Source organism: Pimephales promelas, chromosome 1 (genome assembly GCF_988280905.1).
Source record: "Pimephales promelas chromosome 1, fPimPro1.hap1.1, whole genome shotgun sequence".
NCBI lineage: Eukaryota > Metazoa > Chordata > Actinopteri > Cypriniformes > Leuciscidae > Pimephales > Pimephales promelas.
This window is the reverse complement of record NC_142769.1, coordinates 47962940-47976677: the sequence shown is the minus strand read 5'-3', so window position 1 is coordinate 47976677 and position 13738 is coordinate 47962940. Positions and strand designations below refer to the sequence as shown.

The window sequence follows — 13738 nt, the reverse complement described above, 5'->3', positions numbered from 1 at the left end:
TCACTAAAGTGAACTGTTTTTCCACCTTAATAAGCTCCAACTCAAACATGATCCGCTCTCTTTCAGTCGATATTGCTTGTAGTAACCTAGCCGCGAGGAATCTAAACACAGTGGAACATTGAAACCCTCCGCCGCCAACTAGCGTTTCGGAGCAGTACTGCAGAGCAACCAAGACCTGAACGCAGAAGTATAAATGCTCACAACGGCGTCGCCTACGTGCGTAGCCAACGCCGTACACTACGGCGTACCCTCGGCGCAGAAGTATAAATTGGCCTTTAATGTCAAGCCCTGTTCAACAGTATAATGTGTGGAGTGCCGCAATGTGACCACAACAGCACAACATACACTAACAGATTCCATTCTTGAAATCTTGGGAAATCTCTTGCGGTCAAACGTGCTCACATGTGCTCCTTGGGAAAAACCTTAGCGTAGAACCCGGGAGGAAGTTGTTGAATGACAAAATAACCTTATAAAGTTCTTCGGGCATGAGTATATAGTGTATAAGTGTATAGTGCGTCAGTTGGGACACAACTACAGTCTTAACTTATTCATTATGTTTATGCAACTGGCCCCTGAAGTCAATTTGCACAGTTAAGGTCAGCTTCAACCACATCAGAATAAGCTTAAAGGGTTTTACCCAAGTAAAGTGACACACAACATTGGCTGTTACAGGACAGTGATCAGGCACACAGCTGACTCTACAACGTCACTATTACAAGCAGCCATGGGTGCCCCTGAAGGTCAAATAGAGCTGATGTTTAATTATTTCACACTGGTCACATTGATTTTTTTCAGAGGCTTTTGAGATTGTGTAAAATTAAGGATGGCAGTTGCTGCAGTTTTGCGCAGAATGAAGCTGGAGGGATGACAATCAGAGAAAGGGACACGTGTCCTCCACACTGATGCAGGACCAGCTCCCTCTATCTAAACCCCAATCCCAAGTCATTATAAGAACAACCATAAACTGATCTAAAATCAGTGTTTAAGGGCAATGAGGGTGCGACACTAAGCGCTGCAGTAGAGCTGACAGACAGGCTCCGTCTCTCGCTGAAATGAGGAGCCGGGCCAACTCTTAATAGCGAAGAGTGAACGTGAGACGGCCTCATTTCCGAGGGGTGAGGAGAAGCCGCTCGGAAGGCGCATATAAATCATCAACAGCCAGAGAATGTTCTTGCTCAGCCCATTACCCCTCGGCTCAATTCCTGCCATGTAGCCCTGCACAGTTTTTCACACACTCATGGACACACACACACACACAAGTAGCTAGGTACTGGGCTGTACCTGGATCTGCTTGGCTAGTTCACAGAAGGATGGGATGTAGTTTGATGTGTGGAGCTGAAGAATGGCCTGTATATGACAGACTCCAGGTTTCTGGAGCTGCTTACTAATGCTTTCCAGATCAGCACAGCGGCTCTTCCAGAAAGAGATCTCCTCCAGCGGGCCTGAGGTGTCTCCCATGTCACTCACGGATTGAGCGCTGAGCACTGCTTTAATCTGACGTGTCCAGTGGATCATCACCACTGGGGGAGAGAGAGAGAAAGAGAGAGTTTTGGTTTGTAAGGTGCTGCATTTTATTAAATCAAACCAGACAAATAGGTTTGCATGGAATTTCTGGCCAAAGAATGCTGTTGAATTTAAATGCCCATCATTCACAAAGTTTTGTGCACCCCTTAAGTTATCTCTCATTAAATATTTTGGCTAATTTGAATGCTTTTAGCTTCCAATAAGGGTGTATTATCCTCAGTTCTGCTCTGAATGCAACTGAATACTCCACTGAATTTAACTTTAGGTCAAGACTCAAGTTCTTCCTGGAGAGAATCACATCCCAATGGTAATTCATTTTGGTTGTGATTGACTTACATTAACCAGCATTAAAAGACTGTTAACTACTGGCAAGATTTAGTAATGCTGAATTACATACAACACCCTAAAACAATGGCTATATACTGTATGTATTTGTCTAAGTGATGTCAGACAAAATGTCTTTTCACAGGCAGAGTAAGTCATTCAATTTTGACAATGGATTAAAAAAATAATATAATATAGTTTGGGTTCAGTAAGATTTTTTGTTGTTGTTGTTTTTTGTTTTTTTTTAAAGAAGTTTACTTTTATTCAGCAAGAACCCATTAACCCTTAAACAGGCAAGAGTGGAAAATAATCAGCAAAACATTTTCATATCACTTTTTTTTCAAAGGAATTTCTTTATTTATATTTTGAATTTAAATCATCATTATTTCTGTGTTTTGTGTAATGCAAAATATATGTAATATGCAAAATATGCTGCATGTATGAGCCAGATTTACTAAACAGGGCAAATTAGCATGCAAGCACAATCTACTGAGGACGTGCAAATTAAAGAACACAGGACCAACGCAATCTACCAAGAGTAGCAAGCAAATTAGCATCTGTCTGTAGCATCACCAATTTTACCTATTTTATTTGGCATACATGCTTTGTTTATTTAAACTTCTTAATAATTGCTCAGATAATGGAAATTAGTATTTGAACAATTCAACCATTATTGTAAAGCCATTTCATGACCAATCTTTTGTCAAATCAAAATCATTACTGTATTCTCAGGTCTTTCCCATAGTAATGGATGACTATTGGAATTTAGCTTGTGCGTACATCACATCCGTCATGTCATTTCTTGTTTCTTACTGCTGTAGACAGCAAATCCAGCCCACTTTACAGAGCTCTGCATGCTGGTGAAATGAATCAACACAAGAGCATATAATGGAAATGATAAAGAGTCACACCTCTACATTTAGAGGCATTACTTATCACTTAAATGTTCCTGAACATTAAAACATACCATGATGAATAAGACTATACTAGTTACTAATTTTTACTCATTCGAATTTAGAAAACCAATAATTTTGGCACACATATTTGCTAGAAAACCATATTTATTCCACATTTATATTTTGTGTTAATTCACCTCGGTTAATGGTTCGATTTTTGTGAATGTGTTGAATGAAAGACTAAGAGACGTGGCAGTCAGTTTGCTCACAGTCCACTGTAAATTGTAAAAAGATTTTTATAATATCACTGTTTTACAATTTACCTTGGTGAACATAATAGACTTTCAAAAATATATATATAAAAAAAAATCTTACCGACCACAAACTGCATATTTTAACAGCAAGCACTGATGATTCATGCAAGAATGTGCATTTGTGTGAACGGAACTGGTGTTAAACTGAACATGTATTAGGAAAGGGACTTTAACACAGTGGAGAAATTTAAAATAAAAGCACTTTCGAGGACAAACAGTCTCTGCTCTGCTGTCTGCTGTAAAACACCCTGAGTGGGACATCCGTCATACTGTGTCCTGCGATGTTTTTCCAAAGTTAAAGGAGTAGTTCAATTTTGAAAAAACTTTTGCTGATAATTTACTCACCCCCATGTCATCCAAGATGTCCATGTCTTTCTTTCCTCAGTCGAAAAGAAATTAAGGTTTTTGATGAAAACATTCCAGCATTTTTCTCCATATAATGGACTTCAGTGGGACTCAAAAGGTTCAAGGTCTAAAAGACACTTTCTGCAAACTGTTCAAAGGGCTTTAAACGACACCAGACGATGAATAAGGGTCTTATCAAGCGAAAAGATCGCTCATTTAAAAAAATAAATAAAAAAGTTTACGTTTTACAAGCTCAAATGCTCGCCTTGCTCTGTTCTGTGATGTGCCTTCATGACTCTCCTGTTCGAACTCGTTTATCGAAATGAACGAATCTTTTTCTAAATCATTTGGTTCATTCAACGAACGAAACGAACGAATTGACTCGGAAAAAGATTTGTTCATTTTGATGAACGAGTTCGAACAGGAGAGTCACGAACGTGCATCACAGAACAGAGCAAGGCGAGCATTTGAGCTTGTAAAACTTAAAATTGTTATTTATTCATTAAATGAGCGATCGTTTCGCTTGATAAGACCCTTATTCATCGTCTGGAATCGTTTAAAGCCCTTTGAGCAGTTTGCATTAAAACTGTTTTTTGTATCTTGAACCGTTTGGTTCCCATTGAAGTACATTATATGGCGAAAATCCTGGAATGTTTTCATCAAAAACCTTAATTTCTTTTCGACTGAAGAAAGAACGACGTGGACATCTTGGATGACATGGGGGTGAGTAAATTATCAGCAAAAGTTTTTTCAAAAGTGAACTACTCCTTTAACTTCTAAATTACCTTTTCCTCCAGCACGTCCAACTGCCCCCAGAATGTCCTTTTAACCCCGGACCCCTTCAGGACCACCAGATTTAATAAAGACTCCTTTAACTCTCTTAGAGCAGCATGGCAGTATTGAATTGAATTAGCCCTTTATTTTTGCCCTTCAGCTGTGGTTACTGTGTAAATCACACTCACAGGCTCTGGCCACGGACTGTCACGGTAGATGCAATTTCCTGCGTCTTATGTACTATTCACACTGTTCATTCCTCACAGAAATTATTCAAGCCCTCACCCCCCATTTACACACACACACACACGGCCGCTTTCTTACTCTCCAGCCTTTGCATCAGACTCTTGTTCACGACGGCCTCCTCTGGGCGGTGCTGCAGAGCCTCCAGAGGGACGTAGAGCACCGTGCTGCCGAGATGTTTAAATCTGCTGTCTGTGGAGAACAACAATAGTTGGACATCAGTGAAAGTCATCACATCCGTCATGTCATTCCTCATTTCCTACTGCTCCCCACTTTACTTTCACTTTTTTTGGTGAAATTAATCAACACAAGAGCAATTCATGGAAACAAAGTTTACTGCTAAGCTTTGGCACATGTCAGCAGTCACAAACAGTTTTTTTCACAAACAGCTGTTTGTTTTCTTTGTAGCTTTCTACAGTATCTGCTGCTCCTTCCATGACGGACATCAAAACGGTGCTCGCCGCAACCACTTTAAATGGCGGATAAAAAGTTAATAGTGGTCTGACACAAGAAATTGCTGGAAGAAGAAAAAGTCTGATGGAGGAAGACAGAAGAAAGAGAGTGAGACACAAAAAGTGCAAAGCTTACTGAGAAATGAAAAGAAGAAAAGGAACAAGGCCAGTGTGTGCAAGTTAGACGAGCTGCTTCGTTCTGTGACGGCAGAAATGAGACGTAGAAATAAAGAGAGTGTAGGAACACAATGACAGCATTCGATTGGCCTTTATAGGGAGAACAAAGACAAGCAAACGGGATACACCAGAAGGAAAATAATGAGACATAAAAAAACAGCAGCAAGTGAATGAGTCAGCTGGCTGGGAGGCGAAACCTGTGCGTCTAATCCTACAGAGTGTATTGCGTCCTTTTGTTAGTGTAGGAGTGGGTATACAGTGTCTATATTTATTCAGCACAAATTTTAGCCCAAATTCTTCCGCTTTGGTAAATGAGAAAGATAAATTTCCAAGGCTTTACCTCATAGAGTAAGAATGAACAAAGCTCGGGCCGTTACTTTTGGAAAAAGCATGGCTAGCATCAATATACCTGTGGCTTTTACTCAATCCTTTGAAATACCACTTAACCAGCTGAATACATCACTGAAGAGCACTCTGTGACCTCACTGTTAGCTTTGGGTCCATTTTAATTATGCTATTTTGAGTCATTTGTACATACATCTCCATTGACTTTTAAATGTATTTCTTGAACAAGATCTACTGAACGATGTGCTAAAAGAAGAGAACCAAAAAGCGATTGTCAAAATCCGAACGTCTTTCTGATTACCCAGGAGCACTGGCCCGTATAAAAAGAGCCTGTGATTGGTCGCAGTGTTATTTCTGTTTAGTCAGACTCGTGCTGCTCTGGGTGATGTGGGTGTGCTGATTGGACTGATGAGTATAATAATTGAACCATCACGGTGCTCCACTGTGCCAGGTGATTACCTCCGAATGGCTGACAGTGGGGGGAGCTCAGTCATTGTGCGAAAAGACCCCCAGAAAAGCGCTGATTCTGAATCAGTTATGCCTGTTAAGCTTATGGAGAGTAAATCGAAACACAAAATAGGAATCTGATCTCAGGACAGTAGTGGTTAGGCTCAACCTAATGTGAAAGAAGCCGTCGGCTGCAATATGGATGAGAGGAATAACCTGTGCTACTGTATGTGAATAGAAAATGAGCATGTACAGGTTTGAAAATAGCCTGGTTTGCCCTCTGCAACAGGTTTTCAATGCAAAAAAAAATGCTGTGTTTTTGAAAGAGTTCGAGATGTTAATCAAAGACTGTGTGTGAATAGCTGTTTTATAGGAAAATACTAAGTTCAGTCTTTCTACTTAAACATTTCACATTTAATTCAATGTGTCATTTCTCTGAAAGTATATGTGAAACTGAGAAGCAATTTCTGAGTGAAAATTGTTTCAAAGTAAATCCTATAGCATTTTTTTTATTCATTTGAAAACGGCCTTGGCACCCTCGAGACCCCTTTTTCAAGTGTTTTTCATGCACTTCAATACAATTATTTAATGCTGTGAAAACTGTAAAGTGATGGCAAATGACATGCGAGCATCTGCAGGAGGTTACTGGTATGCGCCCACACTAGATGGCGCTGTGACTTTCTGTCATTACCTGTAAGTTTAGTAATGAAGCGGTGCAATTCTACAGAGTAGTTGTTCTTGGCGGTCTCTGGCCAGGCAGTGCTAAGGGTGACCTGAGGTGTGTGAATGCCATTCATCAGCCTGAGGAGACCCTCTAAGGCCCCGCCCCTCACAGAACCAAACTGCACCGAGCTCCTAAAACTCTCCTCTGTGATTATACTGTCCTCCGCCCGGATAAAGAAGGACATCTGCTCCACCACCTGAGGGGAGTGCGAGAGAGAGAGAGAGAGTGAGAGAGAGAGATGTTAGATGGATAAGTGGGAAAGAGAAAATGTTGGTAATTCATGCTAATGGATCACCAGAGGTCAGTGTTGTAGTACTCGAGACTCGGACTCGTCTCGGACTCGGTCTCGAGACCATATTTTAATGGTCTTGGTCTTGTCATGGACTCGTGTCCATTTGGACTCGGAATTGACTCGTACTCGAACATTTTTTTTTTTTAGGACTCGGAATCATTCCCGAGTCCACTCGAGTTCAATTAAAAATATTTTTCATGATTATTGATGTATATTAATAAAATATTTCTTTAAATTGATTGACACGCCCAGTGATTGGTGATTTTCTAGTGCGCAACTGCGCATGACAAATTGTAATAAAATTACTTTTAACACCACCTACTATGTGGCCTTTTTACCCTAAACTGATCATATTCAGTAAAAAAAAAAAAAGGATTTCTCTAAGTAAATAAAAGTAAATAAAAGTAAATTAGGTAATCAACCCTCACTGGTCTCGGTCTCGACTCGGACTCGACCGTCTCTGGTCTCGGCTCGGATTCGACTCTCTCTGGTCTCGGTGTCGACTCGGACTCGAGTGAGGTGGTCTCGACTACAACACTGCCAGAGGTCAAGACACACTATTAAACTATGAGATCTTTGGTATTCTGGCAAGTCACCAGATGTATTGGAAATGAATACAACGCATGAACAACACATTTACTATGAAAGCTCTGCATGGCCCTTCATTAAATTTTAACTCAAAATATTATTATAAAAAACAAGCACGTTCAAACCCTGAAATCTTTATGAGATTGTGACAAAAGGCTCTGATTGGGACATTAAATGTAATTTCTTGAGATAGAGCTGCAGCATACCTGAGCTGGCATGGCGTAGTCCACGCGTAGGCCGGTGAAAGGGTCATGGTAGACAATGAGAAGCCTGACAGAAGTGTCTGAGATGAATTTATCCAAGGCTCGCTCACTTTCCTCTGTCCATGACTCCTTTGATATTCCACTCAATGCTAAATGCTGTTTAAATGTTTCTCTCTGGAAGAAAAAAAATGATTATAGAGAATTATAGCAATCCGAATTTTTTAATATTTTTTTTTTATTTTTATTTCAAGACAAAATGTTGGGTCAGTATGTTTTTGAAATAACTCTCTTATGCTCACCAAGGATGCATCAAAAAACACAGTAAAAACAGTAATCTTGAGGAATATTTTCACTATTTTAATGTTCTATTTTAAAGGTGCAGTGTGTGATTTTTTGCGACATGAAATTGTAAATTGTAATGTAGAGACATCTATTTTCTGCGATATGTATTGTGAAAAGAGCTATACAAATATGTGCATTGAATTAAATTATATGATGTGGGAGTATTTCGCATGTCAAATTGTATGAAAAACTCTTATCATCCTCTCAGAAGTGGCGTGACACAACGCAACACACTAATGATTAAGCATATCCCTATGCTAAAAGCGTCACATAACTACCATAAACATATTGATATTTGTCTAAAGGGCTAATGTCAGTGAATGTGCATTACTATAACAAATGTCATTACAACCGGCTCACCAGCTGCTTATTCTACAGGGTCTCCCAGCAGGGGCGGACACACTCAGCCACTGCATGTAAATGCCATTGCCTTTTTCCAGCCAGAGGGCTGTAATTAATTCTATTAACCTCATTGATGAAAGGACAGAGACGCTATAAGTTCGCTGGCTTGCTCTGCCCACTCGCCCCTCACTTTCTCAGCCATCTCCTCCTCCCATGCTATTTGCATCGGCCATCATTTGTGACCAGGGGTTATCTATCTCTTTTAAGCCAAAGACCTCGTCATGCGTATGCATGAGCCTGTGACGGAAATTCCAGTTCAACAATATGCTTCTCTTCTTCCTCTATTTTAAAGACCATTGGGTGGAATTTCGCAGTGTTTCTTGAAGTAGCTCGCTGCCATCCTCCAGATTTGCGTGATCGATGATGAGGTCTCGTACGTGAACGCGGCCCAAACAAGACCTTTAAGCCCACGGAGCATGTGGAGAGCGGATGAAATATTCACTCACATCATTAGAAGAACTCAATAACGCAGATATGAAAGCACTGATTAGTAAACCAGGACCGCGGGCGCGAGGGGAAAATTATAAATTGCAGATTATAATCAGATAAGAATCCCAATCATTGTGAGGTGATTTATCAGTGTCTGTGCCTAAAGGCTTGTAATTTAGCATGTATGAGTGAATTACCAGCCGTTTCGTGTAGGAATCTTCTACTTCTGCTGAAACATCCACCTCTGAGACAGGCTTCTCTTTCTCAACTGGAAAAACAAACCCATACACAAACACATCATGCGAAAAATAATTCAAACAACTGTCTAATTTCAGATCTGAAGACATTTTGCACCATAATTCATTCAGGTCTAGATGACCTTTGCAGGTTTGTGGAAAGCGCAGAATGATAAAACAATGGTTCATCTGCAAATTAACTTTGTTTTTATGTGGTGCTCAAACACAACCAACCAAAAAGTGAATAAATAAAACGAGCACAAAGTTTTAGAACGGCCAAATGTGAATTAGAGCTGCACGATTCTAGATAAATTGAGACTCATGATTCTGAAAAGACAAAAAGACGTATTAACCAGAGGTTCAGAGTCTCGGACAAAATGTAAATCGCTGCATTCTATTTAAAAATTGTTTAAATAATTTAAATTAATTATTTTTTTTAAATCGATTTGAATGAATGATTCAATGACTCACTCATAAAGACCTCATATGTTACATTACTGAATGAATCAGTGTTTTCAAATCTCTTGAATGAATGATTCAATACGTGTGTGCGACTTGAAGCGGAGCTGCATTGACCAATCACCAATTTCCTACTGATGTAATAGACACAATATTTATTTGAAGCGTCAATTATAAACTATAAACTTTTATCCCAGTACTTCGGTGATAATTATTATTATAACACTGACTTAAAGGAGTAGTTCACTTATAAAAACACTTTTGCTGATAATTTACTCACCCCCATGTCATCCAAGATGTCCATGTCTGTCTTTCTTCAGTCGAAAATAAATTAAGGTTTTTGATGAAAACATTCCAGGATTTTTCTCCATATAATGCACTTCAGTGGGAACCAAACGGTTCAAGGTCCAAAAGACAGTTTTAGTGCAAACTGTTCAAAGGGCTTTAAATGAATAAGGGTCTTATCAAGCGAAACGATCGCTCATTTAATGAATAAATAACAAAGTTTAAGTTTTATAAGCTCAAATGCTCACCTTGCTCTGTTCTGTGACGCACGTTTGTGACTCCAGTTCGAACATGAACGAATCTTTTTCCGAGTCATTTGGTTCATTCAACGAGAGAAAACAAACAAATTGACTCGGAAAAAGATTTGTTCATAAACAAGTTCACGAATGTGCATCACAGAACAGAGAAAGGCGAGCTTATTAAACTTAAACTTTGTTATTTATTTAATAAATGAGCAATCGTTTCGCTTGATTAGACCCTTATTCATCGTCTGGAATCGTTTAAAGTCCTTTGAACAGTTTGCGGTTTGTACTGAAAGTGTCTTTTGGACCTTGAACCGTTTGGTTCCCATTGAAGTGCATTTTTATATCAAAAACCTTAATTTCTTTTCAACTGAAGAAAGAAAGACATGGACATATTGGATGACATGGGTGTGAGTAAATTATCAGCAAATGTGTTTTCAAAAGTGTATTAGAATCGTTGTCTCTTAGGAATAAGATCACGTCGATGTTTGAATCGCGTTTGTGATCTTTTTTGATCAGCTCTAATGTGAGTACAATAAGAAGTGTGAAAATAAACACAATGGTCTTGGATGCAGAGGTCCTAGATTTAGGTTGTGGTAGAGCCTTGCACTACTTTATGGCTTTACAAAAAAAAATTAAAGTAGTGTCGGTGTGTATGTGAAAATGGGGTTGCATTAACTGCAGATTGTGTGTGTGTGTGCTCACAACAGAGTCTACTTCATAAAATAACTCAAAAAAGCATTAGAGGTAGCGTTGGGTGGCATTAAAGGAGTTTCTGTCATAGTTTTCTGCATCACTTTACCATTATGCTGACATTTTTGGCACCATTGCCAAAAACATAATGACCCTAAATTCAATGAATTTTTTTAGCACATTGTAAATAACAGACAGATCAGAGAGCTGATTTCACAGCGGATTGTTTCTTTTTCATACCTGCAACCTCTGGCACTTCTAAAGGGACGTCACTGGGGACCGGTGTGGAGGATATGTGTTTGCTCTTGGAGTGACCTTTCCTTGAGACAGACTGCTTGGACATGCTGGAAGATGAACGGGCAGGATCGGGGCTCCCAGGGTCAGCCATCCTGAGGGACTGATACCTCTGTGAGCTCGTTTACCTTTCAGTTAGAGTAAAGGAGAGACAGAGTCATACAATAACCGTAAACTCGCTACTAGAGGTCACTTCTTCAAAACAATAACAAATGCGTAGCTTGAGGACGCCGTGAATGAGCGTGGAATCATGGGAGTTGTCGTCTTCACCTCCACACAGCCCATGGAAAGCAGTCCGACGGGACTCGTGGTTGAGCTAATGTATTAAAGTTGAATTAACATTATTGTTGTGTGACGTAGGGCGGGGCCGAGAGCCGCGGGAGTGGAACAAGGCCGGAGGAGCGAATGCTAATGAGAGATACCTGCGCGACACACCGATCTCCAGTCTCATGGAGGAGCACTGGAGCTTTAATTATGCTTATATCCTCTTGTTTTGTTGTTTATTTTATGATCAAAATGTTTGAATCATACTAAAAATGCATAGTTCTGTGGCTGCTATGAGACACTATTTGCACACTGCAGTGAACTACATCGATATTTGAATATAATATAAAAAAAGCTGGATGATATGTGATGCTAAACGGCATCCAATTTATTTTAAAATGCATTTTACATTAGATGTCTTTGGCGTTTCCATGCTTTCTACAGAAGTAAAGCCGTAAATCGAGGGTAACGCGGATACAGGCCATTTTTTCGTGTTAAAATAGCTGATTTCTCTGGATTTAAACATTGTTGAAAACATTTGGGATAACGTGAGTACAACAAAATATAACATTTTTATAGTGTTTTTTTTTAACCCCAAAATCTTACATATTGTGCCTTTATATATTAAACTTTGGCACATAACTCAAGCCATACAGGCCTACTATTTTTGGGCTATGAACGTGAATTATACCTCAAATAATACAGGAAAATGAAAACAATAAAGCTGAGGATATCAAAAACATTCTAATTATATATTTGGTTCTATATGATTTTAGTACGTTTTTGATTAGATCTAATGCTCAACAAGGCTGAATTTATTTGATAAAAACATACAGTAAAGATATTATTACAAAATCAACATAATCAAATATTTTAAAAAGTAATTTATTCCTGTGATGGCAAAGCTGAAATTTCAGCACCATTCCTCCGGTCTTCGGTGTCACGTGATCCTTGCTTATCACATTACAAAACCTAACCAATATAAATGTGCACATAGACTTCACAGCAGGGAAGCTTCAATTACAAAATGTTCTCAACATCCTAATGGTGCTGTCTAGAGCTCTGTGATTTCTCCAAGCCTTTCCTGATCCAAGTAAATAAAAGCATGAACAGACGCAGAAAAAAAATAAAAAATAATTGTGAACATCAGAGAAGAACCTTTTAGCACAGACTCGCTATGAGTTTCACAGTATTGCCTTCTCTCGTAGTCTCTTCTTAGACAGACGATATGGATAAATCTGCCTCAGTCAGGAAGCGAGAGCAAAAAATATCTAGCTCATAAACTATTTATCTTTTCCAAGCTGATGTCTCTCCCTCCATTTCCACATTTAGTTGTCAACACCAGCAGGCCCTCCTTCTTTATTGAAGCTTTGATTCAGCTCCCAACTTGTCAGTTTTGTTGAGTGCTGTATGTAATAAAGTAGACAGTTTTGGAGGCAATACAAAAAGGATGAAAAGGAAAAGGTAAGACAGGGAGTCTGTGAGTAATGGAAATCATTTAAAACTGCAGATCCCGTCAGATCAGATGAAATTTGGAAGGCAGCAGGTTTGATCAGTTAAAATAAGTCTGTTTGAGACACTGCATCAGATGAAATGACAAAGCCAAGTTTGTGACTGATTAGGCTATATACTTCGGGAATCTAGCTCTCAGAGGAGCTAAACCATATGATTTTAAACATCTACAGCTAACGTTATGTAGCCTAATCTAAAAGCTAACTATAATCTAAAAGCCTGAGAAACACCTGTGATATATATATATATATATATATATATATATATATACATAACACACACACACACACACACACATCACTCTTCGTTGTTCATTTACTCACTGGTGTCGAGTGACACGGTTATTTTTTAACATTTTTAACAAATCAGCTGTTAAATGTCTTGTGTAAAGCACTAACATAATCAAATAAGTCACCAAATATCACAGTACGTACATAACGTCGTTAGGCCTCAATAAAGTAACGTTACAATAATGTTTGTGCTAAAGGCAGATAGCAACCGTTTTATTTTTTTAAAGTCTCAGTCAAGTTTCAAAGAAGCAAGCAAAATATCACTCTTACCTCTGAGATATTGCCTCAGACAACGTCTTTCAACTATATAACTGTTAAATGACTAAAGAGCGTAAACTCAAAGTTTTCAAACTGTTTCAAGCGGTAGGCTAAACCCAATTCAGACAACGCTGCGCGTGGGGACTGAGTGGACGCGTCTCCATGGAAACGACGCATGACGCTGGATTTCTGTGCACGGATATTGCGCATGTGTCTAAAGTCATAGAAGCTTTGAATGAATGTACAAAAAACAAATGTAAATAAATAATAAACACGGTGATGCTTCAATTTGTGGGAATAAGAAATACGTATGGCAAGCCGTTGTAACATTTAATCCTTAAAATCCTAGTAGGCTACTTATTCCATACTGGCCGACTACTAATA

The 13738-nt window shown here is 39.0% G+C and overlaps 1 protein-coding gene across 1 annotated transcript in view; it reads right to left on the bottom strand.

Moving 5' to 3' along the window:
• Window positions 1–13456, bottom strand: part of dnah2 (dynein, axonemal, heavy chain 2) — a 224084-nt gene extending 210628 nt beyond the window's left edge. Inside the window, exons 1-7 of the mRNA XM_089130887.1 lie at window positions 13367–13456; window positions 10977–11158; window positions 9019–9089; window positions 7652–7822; window positions 6533–6761; window positions 4502–4612; window positions 1282–1520 (exon numbers count right to left, since the gene is read on the bottom strand). Coding sequence (XP_088987013.1) covers window positions 1282–1520; window positions 4502–4612; window positions 6533–6761; window positions 7652–7822; window positions 9019–9089; window positions 10977–11124 — 969 coding nt within the window. The 5' untranslated portion in view covers window positions 11125–11158; window positions 13367–13456. The remainder of the gene's footprint in view (window positions 1–1281; window positions 1521–4501; window positions 4613–6532; window positions 6762–7651; window positions 7823–9018; window positions 9090–10976; window positions 11159–13366) is intronic.
• Window positions 13457–13738: the final 282 nt, after the last annotated feature.